The 17,118-nt window shown below is 41.7% G+C and overlaps 1 protein-coding gene across 1 annotated transcript; it reads left to right on the forward strand.

The window, feature by feature from the left end:
- The first annotated feature begins 2,495 nt into the window (after positions 1–2,495).
- Positions 2,496–5,814, forward strand: LOC109988600 (protein Tob1). The gene is made up of 2 exons (XM_020640140.3): positions 2,496–2,708; positions 3,639–5,814. Exon 2 carries the CDS (start codon positions 3,801–3,803, stop codon positions 4,854–4,856), a length of 1,056 nt encoding a protein of 351 aa, XP_020495796.2. The 5' UTR covers positions 2,496–2,708; positions 3,639–3,800; the 3' UTR covers positions 4,857–5,814.
- The last annotated feature ends 11,304 nt before the right edge of the window (positions 5,815–17,118 follow it).

The following is a 17,118-nucleotide window of genomic DNA, read 5'->3' on the forward strand; positions in this document are numbered from 1 at the left end:
CACATGAGCAATCGTTTTATTGCCAGTTCTTTAACTTCAATGTGCCAAAATCCAATTTCTTTCCATATAAAACATATTTTTTCCCCATGCTAATGTTCTCGGTATTATTGAGCATGTGATGTTACACATACCAGATTAAAATCCACTGACCACATCTGGGATCTGAGCAGAGCTGGTGTGCAGCTACAAAGCAAGAGAAAAGAGAGAAGGATTTCACAGTATTGTGTGAAGACAGGAGAGAAAAATGTCTATGTGAACTGACTTCACTCAAAAATTTGCATGAGTCATGCTAAAACATTTCACTTCATTAGCTGTGTTTACCTCCAGGTCCCAGCCAGACGGACTCACAACAACAGGAGGAAACTACGCCACTAACCAGATCCATACTCTGGTGGGGAATAACAAATAGGTCATTGTTAAGCACCACCTACCCACAGCCAAAACTAACATTAATACTCAGTAGAACAGTGGGAGACTGAGCCGAGGGATTCTGGACCTGCTCGTGATATTTTTTATTTTACAATACTGGGAACATGTATTTCTGTTTTGTGATGCATCATTTACTGAAAATCAAAACCTGTACGAGCATTTGTTCATAGACACACATTTCCTGTGCTTTGAGGAGACAAACACTGTGTCTCCAAGGCCCCCATGGTGTTTGTGCACAGGTTATCCATCACATGAGATCCTCTGTGGTGGAGGGAGTCATCCCTCACCCCTGCTGAGACTCAATCTGGAGGCTGGAAGGACTCTCCATTGTGCCTGCAGCATCCTGCAGCCTTCTGGCTCTCACCCGACTGCATTTTATAACACTTTGTTTATGGCACTGGGGTGTTATACTGAGCTAAACATCGAGTGTGGCATTGTAATAAATCACAATTCCCCTCCATAATACATAATATTATCCTAAATAAAAATTGTCTACTGTTAAAAAACTGCAGGCTGAAAGGTAAAAAGAAATAACACTATAATACAAAAAAAAAAAAATCCCTTGAAGACGAGAACTGCTTTAATAAGCCTGATGAAACAATCCCTCTCTACTTCTCTTCTCTTTGTACTCTGCAGATGCTAAAGCCAATTTTCTCACTGGGGATATAGCAGACTGTCCAAACCATTCTGATGCTTGCCATAATGAATTATGTACTTTGAAGCATATACATTTCTTTTTTGTAGCCCAGCAGAGAAAGATGAGAGGAAATTTTCCATTTTCTCTTTTCTGCTATCATGATTTAATGAGAAACATGGCTTATATTTGCAGAGATGTAGGTATATGATTTGACTGAATCAATAATAATCCACTTATATAGTCTGTTGTCTATCGACTCTAAGCCTGTAGGGAGCAGCTCTCCCATAAAACAGCTCTTAAATTCAGCATTTATACAGACATGACATTTGAGTGGGATTTTGAGTCAGAAGGAGATACTTCTGTGTCTACTCTCCCCCCCCCCCCCCCCCCCTCCAAAGAACAGGCTGTTTCCTCCCTTGCCCCACCAGCTGTATAATTTATGTGGCATTGTATTTATTGTGCAGACACACCGTGCAAGAGCCCATGTTAGGTAAGAACAGGCTGTGGCGTCAAAAACACCTTAGGCCGGACAGGGGAGAGCTTAAGCCCTGCACTGCACAGCTGCTGAGAAGCCATTGTGTAACATCGCATTTTTCACAGTCCACAGACTTTATAATGAAGAGAATTTTATCACAGGTACACAGCGGGAAAAATAATGTCAATATTTACACAGATGGTAATTATGGGATTGCATCTGTTTTGTCAAAAGGGGGTGGAATTTGTGCTGTATCATAAAACTGCACTCTCAGGGAGGGGAGCCTGAGTTTTGAGTCACAGCTACAGCTGGCTCAGGCAGGGAACATCAAAATGTCATTGGAGAGGAGCAGCAACATAAGCAGTGTCAGGTGTGTCCCTCCGCCACAGTGACTATCTAGCTGCATTTAACCCAGCAGTGGAAAGAGCAGGCAAATGTGGTTTCATGTAGGTGGCGACTCTTGTTGGCAACGTGAGTTCTACAGACTGTAATGCTTTATCATTACAATGAACTCCTTGTTCAGCCTTACAGTATGTTCTATTCTCGACGGATTCAGTCGCCTGCAGTAGGAGGATCTTTTAAAAGACTGAGCTTTCCATTAAACGTACATGTCAGTCTTCAACCCTACATCGGTGTTGTTGTTATATTTATTCATATAATGTTGCACGGATTGTATTTTGCCACAAACATAGCTTTAAAAAGATATTTACGGGGGGAAATGCGCTCGAATTAAATAGTCCACAGCACATGAAAGGCAAAGCACAACCGTAAATAGAAGCATGTGGTTGATTGAGCACAAGATCATCCAATCGCAGGGGAAGCTGGGGCGGTGGCTGATGACGAGACGGCCAGCGGCCAATAGGAACACGTTGCTGGGTGTTGACCTCTGCGAGCCGCATCACCACCTCCTCCATGTCCGTGGCGGAGGACTACTATAAAAACAAATCAGCCCAAGTTTTAAAGGGCAGAGTTGTAAAAACTCCCAGGCTGTGGGGAGTTGGCTTGTCAGCCTGTGAATCGGATTTTCAACAATACCTCCAAGAAACAAAAATCGCCTGGAGAATTATAAGATCTTTTGTAACTCTTTAAGAAAGCTTTTCGACAGACTCTGTAGGGTTTTGCCGGCGGACGGATTTCGTGCAAGAAGGACCTGCTGTGAATTTCCATGTAAGTAGATGTAAATATCGTTTTATCAGCGAGAGCAGTGTCTTATTTTGCTGTCATTTCCTATTGATTAGAAAACTTGCATTAATTGATGTTATTGAACGATGATCCTGTAGACGTGTTCAGGTTGTAACCAGCTAAATGCTACTTTACTTAGCCTGCTGTCAGTCGTCGCTGTCAAGCTTAAAGCCAATAAAAACTCAAATTTTCGCTGTGAGTAGTGACGCTTGTTGCCATTGGTGGTGCCCATTTATCTTCTATTACTCGGTACACACACTGTCACAGCGAGGAAAACGCTGATAACCAGCTGGTCGAGCTAAACATTAACAGTATCTCGGCGTCCAGATAGCTAGCCTGCTACATCTGTTCACACCCTTTCATTCAGCTGGCCAGCTAATGCTAACAGGAGAGCTGTGTGTGAGGCGAAACGTGATGAGAAAGCAAGGCGTTTTTTTTTTTCGTTTTGTTTTTTTTGCATTTTTTTGTCACCGTCGCAATGCCATTAGAGCACAAGGTCTGTTTTTTTTTTTTTGCTCTGGCTTTATGGTCGTGGTTAGACTTTGGATGTGGATTATGTAACGTCGCAGGCTCGTACGTGCTCCTCTCTGTGCTGTGAGCTTCAGTCGATGAGCAGCAGGAGAGCCTCCTTTTAGGTTCTTCTAGATTCAGGTCCTCCGCCCTCCGCAGAGGTCAACTAGGCTTGCGTATTTTGTCACACTAGACTGTTGGGGAACACACACTGCTGACACCGTCTCTGAGTCAGTGGCTCCTGTTTATTTATAGCTGTTGATATTGTGCAGCTGAGATGAACCAGTGCTGTGCTCCAGGGGGAAGTGCACGCTGAAAACTGAGCACTAGAAGTTGATTTCTGGGTATTTATGAATCATTCTTTCTCGTACATTGACTAAATAATCGTTTTTTCTTTCGTTTTAGGATCCTGAACCTAACCCTGCTGAAGGAAGGATATTCGTTTTGGCAACAAGCTCTCGATCAGATTTTCATTACGCTGATCACTGCTGCCTTGGAGGTTTTTGCAACACTCGGAAAAAGCAACTCTGTGTCGGAAAGAGAATCACCCTCGCCACTGAAGCAGCTATGCAGCTTGAAATTCAAGTAGCACTCAACTTTATTATTTCCTATTTATACAACAAACTCCCTCGACGACGTGTGAACATCTTCGGCGAGGAGCTCGAGAGACAGCTGAAGAAAAAATATGAAGGCCACTGGTATCCGGATAAGCCATACAAAGGTTCAGGGTTTAGATGCATCCATGTAGGGGAGAAGGTGGACCCTGTGGTGGAGCAGGCAGCCAAAGAAAGCGGGCTGGACATTGAAGACGTCCGGAATAATCTCCCTCAGGACCTTAGCGTGTGGATCGACCCATTTGAGGTTTCATACCAGATTGGGGAGAAGGGACCAGTCAAGGTGCTGTATGTGGATGATAACAATGAGAACGGGAATGAGCTGGACAAGGAAATCAAGAACAGCTTTAATCCTGAGGCCCAGGTCTTCATGCCAATCAGCGACCCTGTTGGGGCTTCTTCAGAGTCCAGCTCTCCCTCTCCTCCTTTCGGGCAATCTGCTGCTGTGAGCCCCTCCTTCATGCCACGCTCCACCCAGCCCTTAACCTTCACCACTGCCACTTTTGCTGCCACCAAATTTGGCTCCACTAAGATGAAAAGCAGCGGTCGGGGCAACAACAACAACAACAACACCAACAGCAGCAGTAGCAGCAGCAGCAGCAGCAGCAGCAGCAGCAAGGTGGCCCGCAGCTCCCCTACCAATAACCTAGGTCTGAATGTCAACACCCTGCTGAAGCAGAAAGCCATCTCCACCTCCATGCACTCACTGTACGGGCTGGGCCTGGGTCAGCAGCAGCAGCAGCAGCAACAGCAGCAGCAGAAGGCCTCTGCGCTCTCCCCCAACGCCAAGGAGTTTGTGTTCCCCAATCTGCAGGGCCAGGCCAGCCCCAGAGCTGTGTTCCCCGGGGAGGGCTCCTTGGGACTCGGCCCTCTGCAGTACAACAATGCCTTTGACATGTTCGCGGCCTACGAAAGCCTCAACGACAAGACCCTTATGGATGGCCTAAACTTCAGTCTGAGCAACATGCAGTATTCTAACCAGCAATTCCAGCCAGTGATGGCGAATTAAACTCATCATCGCGATGTTATTTATGAATGATGGTGGCTCAAAGAGAAGGAAAAACAAAACGCACACTTAGAACTGGACTTTCAAGGATATAGTCTAGTCAGTCAAGCGCATGTGCCCAAGGGTGTTTTTACTGTGCCCCCTTGAGTTTGTTTCTACTAAAAGCTTGTTGTACAAACACATCCAAGCTTGGTTACTTCAATTCAACATGCATCCTTGTTTTTCTTTTTCCTTTTTGCCAACCAAGCACAACATTTTTTACCATGTTGAGAAAAATTCTCCGAAAACGTAAAAAAATAAAATAAAAAATAAGCTTCAAGTTTTGGCCTCTTACAGTATTTTACAGGTGGTAAGACAAGGCTGATTTTTATGAATTGGCACTACTAAGTGGGGTTACTTGGTCTTTTTCTAATTGTATAATTTAATTTAGTACAGAGTTTGTAAGATATCAGAGTATATATTGTTTCTATGACATGGTGTTGCATTTATATCTTTTTACTACTCCAGTGATCTGTGATGGCTGCAGCAGCTTTTCCTTATTTTTTCTTTTTTTAAAGATAATTGTTAAAGAAATCCATCTTCAAAAAAAATCCATCAAATATTCTGAAGATTGTGTACAGAGTATTCCTTAGCGGTGGAATTCAAGTGTAGGAATATTTGCTTTTTTTCCTGAAAGATGAATTGTATTTTCTGTTAAGAAGTTAAAAAGATTTTTGCTATACTATGGACAAAATGTAATCGTATGAATATTAATTTTGTACCTACATTGTGCAATACTTGATAAAAAATACGGTATAACAAAGTATTTTGAGTCAGTGTCTTACATGTCAAGAGGGACTGAAATAGTTTATATTGTTAAGTTTGTATTAAATGCTTAAAAATTATATGCTTGTCTTTATTTTTTTTAATTTCATATTTGCACCCTGGTCTTTTTAATAAAATAAACTACAGTTGAACATGATCTTTGGTTTTTTTGTATTGCTTGTAGAAACACAACAGTAACTTGTGTTTCTTAATAGTTAACCCGTTGCCGTTGGGCAATCGTCAGCCTGAGCAGATAATAGTATTGACAGTCACATGCTGGGAGCTGCCTCGTGTGTCATGAGGGCGACTTGAGGTCGGAAATTGAGTCTCGACTGTATGTTCCATGTTGCGACACAAAGCTGGGAGCTTATGAACTGTAAACTTTGGATCAGTTCAGGATTTGAAGGTGGCGGATAATGTCTCAGTTACGGGGAGGAGTAGCCACGTGATGCTGTAGGTGTGAAGACAGGTGGAGAGCTATTTATAGGCTGTCACACTCATGGTAGCACTATGAAGCATCACCTTTCATTTAAAGCCTCCTGCCTTTGTTTATTTTGAAGGTGGGTATGAAACTGTTGCCAGTTCTTATTTCCTTTTATTGAAAAAAGATTGATTAACTTTTAAAGAATGGAGCACACAGTGCAGGATACAGTAAATAGATTTATCAGCCTAAAAACACAATAAGATTTAGCTAAGGAGTTTCTGCTCTACAGCATCAATAAAAGCTTTTAGCTTTTTCATCTACTTTCCATTTTGAAACGCAGTACTACCATAAAACTTAGCCCCGGCTTTTTACATTTTCTTCAGTATATGAAATGACCCAGCCTTTATGTGGGACAAGCTTCCATGCGAGACTAACCTTTAAATATTTTCAATCAAAACTCGTGCACAGCAGAGATGGGAAAGACTATAAAATTTTTACACCAGAAAACATATTTAAATGTGCACAGAAATTAGGATAACATGAAAATGTCACTGATTTGGTCTGTCTTGGTCCATACCAACCTGCTGCACTGTCAGGAAGAGAGGGAGACCCCCTTGTAGATTTCAAATGAATCAACACTTAATGCAAAGGGGGCGTCTAACTGAGAGCTTCCTTTATTTGTCAAAACATGAAGCAACAGCAGGCTAGTTAAAGGGAAAGTTCACTTTGACAGTGTTTTTGAACATATATTTGGGTAACCTGAGTATCTACTGACCACAAAATGTAAAATAAATCCATCCAGTCCTTTGTTTGTGGTCTGCATAAGTCTTACAAAACAGAGAAAAATGTTCTGTTTTAAATTTGCTCAACTTGTGACGTCACAGTGGGATTCTGGTAAAAAAAAGAATCCCCTCCCCTCCAATGGACTCCACCCCCAGCCTAGAACAAAACTTTTGCGCAGGTCCGCCATTTTTAGTCTTGCTACAGAGGAGTGATGTCTACGGGGAAGACTCAGGGGGGGCTCATTGCATTTAAAGAGACATACACACCAAAACGGAGCTTTATGAAAGAGCTGGTTTTTACAGGGTCACAAACCTCCTCTGGTGCTTGATTCATGTTTTTTTTGACCAAAGCACAGCACATATGTTTCATTTAGACCACAGGGGACTGTTTGAAAAGGTGGAAAAGGGGTATATATATATATGCCCTCTTAAAAGGAACTTGGCCTTAAATTGTGATGGGCTTTTATTTGAAGCTTTACGGTAGTTCTCTTGTTACATTTGATCTACTTTCATGTATAGATGAGTTTCACCATAATAATTGAAATATGGAGCAGGGATTGTTAGCATTAAAACATTAGTGATAGTTTGGGAGAACGTAGTGATTCCTCTGGTTGGCTTTATCACGGTCTTGAATGTCATGTGAAGGAAGAGCGGAGTAAAGAACAAGCCAAACATTCATCAAGAGTTCCAACAGCATAACTAACAAAGGACATAATCACATTTGCAATCATGTATGACTCAAAGCTTAGAGAAGGAAAATAACTCAAAAGATTCCTCCTATCCACTTCCTCGTAGAGTAACGTACACTCAAGTGTTTATGGCTGAGCAAATGTAGCTACCTAAAGACACCTAAAGACAGTTTAATACGCTCATAAAAGACAGACTTACACCGGTATTTACTGGCTGAGTGACAAATGCTGTAGTAGTGTCCTTTATAACATTGTTATGTAACTACTTACACTCAGATCATCTGTAATGCCATGTCATGATTACAATAAATATCAGTCTAACATACAAATACAGAAATACACATACAAGAATAATAATAATTAAAAAATGGGGGAGAAAAAATGGAGAATCAGGTGCTCTTCAAGAACAGGGACAGAAGTCAAATAGCTAATAAAAAAAAAAAAGACGAACAAAGTTTTATGTGTGGAGAGGCAGTCTAAACTGAAAGTTCAAGGCACTCTGATGTCGTATAAAAATCAATTATTAAACAGGGATGTGTCTACGTGTTTCGACAGGACATAATTGACTGCGATAAACACAGGTGCCTAAATAGGATGTAATGTGACCGACGTGATGGTCACATGATACATGTGCAACGTCTGATTTAAACAGTAAACAAACACAGCAAGACATCTGTTATATTACACGAAATACCTCAGAACTTGTTTAAGTAGGGTATACCATGAAAAAACAAGTTTAGAGCAAACACCTACATATGACATTACAGAATTCTGAATTTGTCAAAGACATAATTCATTTATACTAAAACACAAAGTGGAAGCAAAACCACCAGGGCTGCTTCATTATGTGCTGAATCACATCTACATAGAAGTAAAGCTATAGGCTAATGATGGGAATATTTTGTGCTGCATGATGGTGCAGTGGTTAGGAGTGTTGCCTCACAGCAGGAAGGTTCTGGTTTAAATCCCCGTTGGATAGGAGCCTCATTTTGTGGAGTTTGCATGTTCTCCCCGTGCATGCGACCTCCCATAGTCCAAACACATGCTCATTAATTGGTGACTCTACATTGCCCGTAGGTGTGAATGTGAGTGTGGCTGGTTGTTTGTCTCTATGTGTCAGACCTGTGATTGACTAGTGAACAGTCCAGTCCTCTTGCCCAATGACGGCTGGGATCAGCTCCAGCCTCCTGCGACCCCGAATGGGGAAAGCGGTATAGATAATGGATGGATGGAAGAGTATTTCACTCACAATCAATGGGATGCAATTTGATAATTATCTATTCATTATATTTGAATGATTTTCTGAATTGGGTGATGTTAAACATCTTGATTTTGACGATTTATGAAATTTTCTTAGGGGGTCCGCTGTAGCTCCTCGTTCATGACAAACCACCTTAAGGCCCTATGGATAAGAGGGAAAAAAAAGAAATAGAAAAATAATGGTGGAGTGGTGTGGAATGCAATAACGACGGCGGAGGAGAAAGTAAGGTTTGAATTTAGTGGAGGTGTGTGCGAGGTATGGTCCTGCTCCCGAAACTTTGCCATAGAGCGTCTCTTACTTTACTACTTACTTCCTGCACTGCCTGGTAGAATATTTACAAAGGTCAAGATGGACAAGCTTTTTGTTTGGTGCAATAAAGATTCCAAAACATTCCTGGTAGATGTTGTGAGTATGATCAATGCCTTTGTGTACAGAGACAACAGTCTTTGCTTACGTGGTTGCTTTCATACAACACACGCTCTGAGCTTTACTTTCAACTCCCTAGAACTGTGCAGATTATATTAGGATCTATGAAAGTGAGTGTAATGTCTGTACGCTGTGTGGGTCAATACATATTCTGAGGTGAAATCCAGTCAGGTGCTAAGTCAGGAGCTCTTTACTATTCAAACCAAAGTCTATTTCCCTTTTTGTGTGTGCTGCTGTAATTAACTGGGTCGGCCTGTACCAGAGAAACTATTTCAGTCCTCAGCCCAATTTGCAACTTTCCAATCAGTATTGAAGTCTTTCAGTCCTTGCAGTCTGCTGGAAAACAACATTTAAAAACATACACACACAAAATTATTCACACACACACACGTAGTTTCCACATGGCTAGCTCAGCTCTCTGGGATAAACAGGCCCACAGATGGTCTGGTGTCACACCATCTGGGAGACTCCCAGGGTATGGGGTGTTGCCTTGCTGTGACTCCATCTTGTCTGTTCCTTGAGCCTGCTCTCCCCCTGCTTCAGACTGATACATTCCTGACATGAGCTACACATATAACAAGCAGGTCCTTATCGTACGGCATCTCTCACACACCCTGCAGTGTTGTGCTCTCAGCATACAGGGCTCGTGTTTGTTCTGAAGGGTGTTTCTCAGCTGAGGGGAATGCAGTGTTTAAATGTGGCTTCCAAGAGGTAAATGAGCGTAAACATGCTGTTCTTAAGTTTCTAGAACAAATTTGAAGCTTGATTGTTCAGCATTAAGACCCTGAACTTGGGGAAACAGTGAGTCACAAAAACATTTACGCTAACATAGAAAGGAAGTAACTTTAAGCAACCTGATATTCAAATTGTTTAAATAGACATAATTTTGAAGTTTTGAGAAACAGTATGGATTTTATGAACGTGTTCCTTTATTTGCCCTCATGTGCAAAGTAAATATAAAGCTAGAGACCATGTACCACCTTCTGTCCAGTAGCCTATATACTGCATACTGCCTTATAACCCAACCTTTAGCATGCCGCAAAATACTAAACAACGGGTCAACGGGTGACAGATTTCTGGTCCGAGTCTTGAATAAGCTATAGCATCAAGCTAGCATAACAATCAGTCCGTTAAAAGAATTTAACAACAGTAATCATGTTTTCATTATTAATACAGATACATTTTAATTTAAAACGACAACATGTAAAACATATTATAGTACCGTTTCTGATATTAGTATGTAGCTAGTTGGCTGGCTAAAAGCTCGGCCATTAAATCGTCTGAGACGCAATGCACTTTGGGGCGGCTGTGGTTCAATGGCAGAGTTGGTCGTCTCTCAACCGGAAGGTCGGAGGTTCGATCGCCAGCTCCTGCAGCAACATGTCTGAAGTTGTTCCCACTGCTTCATCTTATGAATGTGTATTGATGGATTAGTTCATTTTGTTGGACTTTCTTTAGCAGCCTCTGCCATCAGTGTGTGAATGGGTGTGAATCAGAATCAGAAATACTTCATTAATCCCAGGGGGAAATTTGGTAGAGGTAGGTGTGACCTGTGGGGGTTAAAGAGCTTTGAGTAGTTAGCCTAGCTTAGCACAGAGTCTGAAAATCAGGGAAACAACAAAGTTGTCTGAAGGTTAAATACATTTCAACCATGTTTTAATCCACAAAAAAAATAAAACAGTGACAATATTATTATTTAAAGGGGGACTACTTCTTATAGGTGCGGCTGTGATACAAACAATTTGGTTCAACTTAAAATCAATAGATATGTTTACATTTGGAACGGTTGTGGCTCAGTTGGTAGAGTCTGTCGTCTCTCAACTGGAAGGGCCGAGGTTTGATCCCCAGCTCCTGGGCAAGACACTTAACCCCAAAATGCTCCCACTGCTTTGTGATGGCATATGAATGTGTATGAATGGGTAGGTGTGACCTGTGATGTAAAAACACTTTGAGCTGTCAAAAGACTAGAAAAGCGGTAAGTAAGAGGTGCTTTTGGCAGTTTTTTTTATTACCTTTAGACAGATGCAAGCTATTTATTATCACTTTTTTGCCATTTTTGACCTAAGCTATGCTAAGCTAGCATACCCCTAGCCAATGAGAACAAGTCTCTTAATTAGTCTTTTCCTTTTTTACAAACAGCATTAAAAAACAGACAAGCTAAAAAATGTGCATAAAAAGAGAAATGAATCTGTTAACTAAAAAACAGTATTAAAAGCCTTTATTTCAGACTATTGGAAGAGGATAAGCAAAGCCGTATTTTACACAAATTATGCCGTATTATGTCAAGTCTCTGCATAACAATCTATTCTCTTGTCCCTGCCAACTATTAATAGACTGCCACATAATGCTTGTTGAGCCGGTTGACAGATAGAACAATGCTGTTTAAATCATGCCGCCACGCATATCATCCATCTCATCATCTTTTAGATTTGAGCTTCTCTTCCTGAGAATTCATCACAAAAGCTAAATCTGAATAGATGATGAGACGGATGATATCAGCATGTGCTTAAAACAATCATGTTTCTATCTTTTCTCTTCGTAACACAGAGACTTGACATCACATCTAGGTGTGAGTAAAATATTTATTTATCCAGTGTGAAAGCAAAAACACGGGATGACGGGAGGACATTTCCACTTCACGTCAGTTCTCCTGGCACTGGTCTCATGCAAATAGGGCTTTAGCTTCTATAAAGACTGGAAACATAGTGACACAGACTGCTCATTTGTTAACATGGTAAATAGTCTTTTGTTTAAATGAGAGTATGAACAAAAAGTTGTCCTTTAACAAGAGGATACTCAAAGTGCACCACTTTTTCTTGGCTGGGATCAGTGACTTTCTGGAGTCAGGTCTGGTTGCTTGGCAACTATTTCATGCCAAGAAATTGGACAGAGCAAAGCTAGCTCTCTTCCCCCTAATTGTCCGAAATCACTCACTGTTCACTATGTAGTGCACTATAGTGAATACGCCATTATAGTGGTGTCAGAATGCTGAGTGAGCATAAACATACCCTAAATAGTGCACTCATTGTATCCCACAATGCATTGTTAAGTGATGGTCACTATCCAAGCTGTACCATCATGCTTTGCGTTACAAAGATCTTTCCGATCAGAAACTGGTTTTCTGAAAATAAACTCAATATTATATCAGTTATCACTGAAATTCCTCCTGTTATTTACCGTTATTGTTGATCCTCGGACGGAGTTCAGCTGCACGTTGGAGTTGTGCGACAACCATGACGTCACTGTCTGCGGTCGGTGAGTGGGCCGAGTAGTGTCTGAAATGTTTTATTTTGTCAGGCTGAATGAGTGCGCTATATAGAGTGCACATCCTGGTCTATGTGTGTAGCATGTACAACTGAGTTTCCCACTCAGCATTTAGTAAAGTCTTCTTAAACTTCTCGACTAACACTCTGCAAGAACTGACCTAATTTCAGAAGATTAGGCATCAAGTCTCTTATAAATTTCAAATCCATATGGATTTTCTTGCCTTTCATAAATATCCTGTTGGAATGTTTTTCATCTCGTCTCAAGTTTTAAAGCTAACATTTGTTCCTTTTGAAAAACATTTTATTAAATACTTATGAAGAGAAATTATGTCACAGTTTTTTTTAAAGATTTATTTTGGCTCATTTTTTACCTTTTTGTCAGTTTGGTAGCAAAGAATCAGGATGTCTGATACTTTTACCGTCTACACAGCTAAGGTAGCTTTCGCTTCACCAAAAAGAACAGGTAAGTGTCTCAGCTAAGTAGACAAGAGGCTGGTTTCTTCAACTTAAGTTTTTTTGTAGACAAATGTAATTGCTAAGATTGGAGTTTTTGCAGAGTTCAACAAAGGTCACTGATGGGACCAGCAATGTTCTGATTGTGTTCAGAGCTGGGCACACGTCTGGTAATCCGTCAGTCGTGAATTATAGTCATTCATTTTTTAAATTAATTTTAAAGGCGTAGATGTTAATTTGAAAACACAATTATCGAAACCTTTTACTTCCTGTAGATGTGGTTTCTGTTGACGTCCACACCCTGCTCTTAAATGATAGGAAGGATCGCAAACAACCTGAATAAGAGCAGACAGCCTCCTGTACTTTACAGAGTCTCTGCCCTATTGGTGCTTTTATTGTGAAATGCTGCGTGAAGCTACAATAACGTAATTCTGGTGCATCGCGTGTGTCACTTTGAGTTATCTAAGTCATCATGACCTCTCAAGAAGTCGATTCTCATGACATTGCCAAAAGCTGATGTTTTGTTTTTTATTTGATAACACTGGAATTAACTGGTTAACGTCTATTAAAGAGAACGTGTTAACTGATCAAAGGTAGACAAAGTGAGATTTTTGATAAACTGTGCCCACCTCTGGTTATGTGTTATGAAACTGCTGTAACCTCTCAGATACAAACACTTTACTGCAGGAGGTGAAACTGTAATAGAAAGATTGAGCTGATCTACATCCTGCTGACTTCTCTCACTTGTTTCAGCAATTACAGATGTAAAGATTCAATTTGAAGATCTAACCGGCTGACGTGTTGTAAACAGAGTATTTACAGGCAAAGGGCAAGCCAGAGTGAGTCATACTAAAGAGCAGATGATACAGTTCAACTGTGTGTTTATCACAAAGCTGCGTATCAAACCGCTTCCAGCGAGAACAGATGGGTCCAAGTATTTCAGCGCCGTGCCAGAGCACAGAGAGGAGCAGGCAGGGTAATCTGACATGTTTTCGATTGTCCTTGATAACAGATTAAGATTCTCGATCAGTGCGGCGTGAGCTACAGGCCCATGAAACATGAAAGGAATGACACTTTTCCATCCTGTCTGAGATTGTTCATATAGGTACTGGCAGGTGGCCACCTTGATCAACACTGTCAGTTCTATTAGAAGCTCATGGTCAGAGCTGTTGCCTTCACAAAATGAAAGGAGGAGAGGTTCCGCACCTGTTCCTGGTTATTGAGTTTGGCACGTGCGGTCCGGCTGGAACGTTTCTGGAGGCTCACGCTCCAGAGGAACTGCCACGCGTGCGAGAAGCACATCTGCAATTTCAGGAAAGCTCAACATTTCACTTGATTAAGAAGAAAAAAAAAAAAAAAAAAAGACCAGAGAGAGGGAGGAGATAAAGAGGATATAAAAAAGCCCCGTCCCCGTCTGTGTTATTCCCTGATAAAGCCGTAGCTGAGACTTTAATGAATACAGGCTGTTCTGCGTTTGGCCAGGACAGAACCTCACTCAGTCGCTGCTTTCAAGTCCTGCCAAGTCATTTTAGTAGGGATCATCCATTCGACCCTATTCTTATTCCAAGCCAGACAATCATTCAACCTGAGAGCACCACATCTCAGCAATATGGAGTCATAATCCATATTTCATTGGGGTTCTATAAGCCTGAGAGGAAAGGGAAGAGAGGAATGTATTGTTGCTACTGCACCCTCTCTCTCTCTGTCTCTCTCTCTCTGTCTCTCTCTCTCCGCCTCTGCCTCTCCTGTCTCCGTCTGTTTGTTTTGGTTTGAAGGCGCAGTTGAAGGTTACAGTACTGAAAGGGTGTTGCACACTTCAATAGGTTTAAAAATAGACCTTGCAGAGTTCCTGCGTCATCCTAGGAGAATCCTCGCCTCGCACACTACCCCTCCTCCCTCCTGTTCCCACCAGCCAACCGTGCCTCACTTCACAGCAGGGACTACTTGTATGCTAATACGGTATGGAACAATTCCTTCCCCTCGCACCTGCATCATAACCTGCGCTGACGTAACGCCTGCAGAGGCATGAATACCCTTCTGAGGAGTCTGGGTGGGTCCTGTTTTGGAGTTATGTAGAGTATGCTAGCCTCTCTAAGTCGGCGGTATGAAGAGAAGCCGGAAAATCAGGCAGCTCTGCATGATGATCTTGACAAAGGGAGGGAGATACACAGATGTTTTTCTGGCTACATAAATGGCAAAACCATGTAGCCATGACAACACTTTCCCTTCACCTTTTCATGCTGATAATGGCTTGCTGAAGCTTAAAAAGGAGCTGCTGAATTACGCTCAGGCAATTCATTGTTAATATGACGCAGGAGGTTGAGAAAACACTTCAGGGTCTCTCAAGTGTTGGCTCCTCTACTGCTAATCAGACGGAAAATGGCAGTGAGCAGCGTATGCTTATGTCTGCACCTCCATATTGGAGCTGAAAGCTATCAGAGTTTGTTTTCTCCATTATATAATGTGTTATGAGTTGATACTATACAGTATCTTTACCACACCCTTCAAATAAACTGTGGACTCCACAGTGACATAACCCAGCTGTTTATTAATAATAATAACAACAGAATGTCCAAGGTTTGTCATAAGATGACGAGTGAGCCTTTTTGTGAGCCAGAGGTGATAACACTTAGATAAGAAGGTATGCATCGCTATGTCGTTCTAATTGTTGACAGGTCATTGTTTTAGGGATTTGACAAGTCAAGCATATTATATTGTATCATCTAGTTCAGGGGTTCCCGGCTCCCCCAAAATAAAGGTGCCAGAGACTGGACACACACACACACACACACATGCACACACACTAATAGGTGTCACCCTCTCGCTTTATCCGTCACCCTTTCACCCATTCTTTGGTCTCTGCGCTTTAGCCATTGAATCAAAGAGTACAGAGATGGGCTAACCGGCTTCTTCTTTTAGCTGAGGCCTGGTGTGTTTGGCATAAAGCTGTACGCACTTCTCGCGAGAGAACAACGGCCAGCTGCCAAAGTTACATAGTGCTGAAACCAGGCGACCTGGGGACCCTGTGGACACGGGCTGGATGGCCATTCTCTCTGTTCAAAGTTACTGTACAACTAGAATGACTTGGAAACTACCATTTCATGTAGGAAAAGTTACATATTGTTGCTTTAAATCATTAGTGAATGTTTAGTGAGGTCATAAAACAATTACAAGAATTTGGGTAATTTTCTCTGTGCATTTCTCCTTTTTGAAAAAAGACTCCTTTTTGGGGAACTAAATCTCAGAGAAATAGCTCAGAATGTAAGAAAACGATTTTGGTATTTTGTGTGCAGTGGCCCTTTAGCTTTGACATTTTCTGCTTTGACATTCAAACCACTGGATGGTATCTATCCCTTTAAATATTCACTGAGGTGTTCTTGTGATGAGGCACATTTGTATAATTTTATGGCCACATTACTCCCGTAAGGTCGTGCTTGGTGTGTGTCTGAGGACAAACGGATGCAAAGGAGTTGATGGGTTTTGGTGTGGTACCTCTCTCTCTCTCTCTCTCTCTCTAACCTCTCTAATATATCTCCCTCTCTACTCCCGACTCCTCCAAACACCATCATTCTCTGCAGAGCCTGGGAAGTTTCTCCTGTATTTGATGTTCCCCGTCTGTGTAATTTAATCTCAGCGATTCCCTGCAGCTCTCTGCGACCATAAACCTCTGCTCTAATAATAGGAAGCCCGGGCACAGTCTCGGCTCTAATCTCTGCCTCTGTGTGTGGATGTTTGAGCGTAACTGCTCTTGCCTCTGCACCACAGAGATAAGGCTACATTTGTTTTGGCCACTCCGGCACCGGGCTAACTTTCGTTCACAAATTGCAATAGCGATACAGAATCAGAGAATAGGGAGAAGGAGAGTTTGATATAAGGAAGACCAGACCCTTAAACCGTTAATGTTTGGTGCAACTTTGCTGTTACTGTGCAGGCTTTCTATTGTGAGTATTGTCAGGAGACTGATAGGACACGAGGAAATGGTACCAGTGATGAGTGCAGCGTTAAGACATGAGAGAGGAATTTCACTGATTAACAAGTTATGAAGTGACTCTGTTGGCCTTTAAAACTTCTGCCATATGTGTCTAAAACAGAATACTTCCCACACTCAGCTGTGGCCCATTTGCAAAACATAACAAAACATGACCTCCAAACAAAGTCTA

Source organism: Labrus bergylta, chromosome 21, assembly GCF_963930695.1.
Source record: "Labrus bergylta chromosome 21, fLabBer1.1, whole genome shotgun sequence".
NCBI lineage: Eukaryota > Metazoa > Chordata > Actinopteri > Labriformes > Labridae > Labrus > Labrus bergylta.

What these genes read in the sequence shown, in the direction of transcription:
- LOC109988600 (XM_020640140.3), top strand. Translation starts at nt 3,801, where the DNA reads ATGCAGCTTGAAATTCAAGTAGCACTCAACTTTATTATTTCCTATTTA.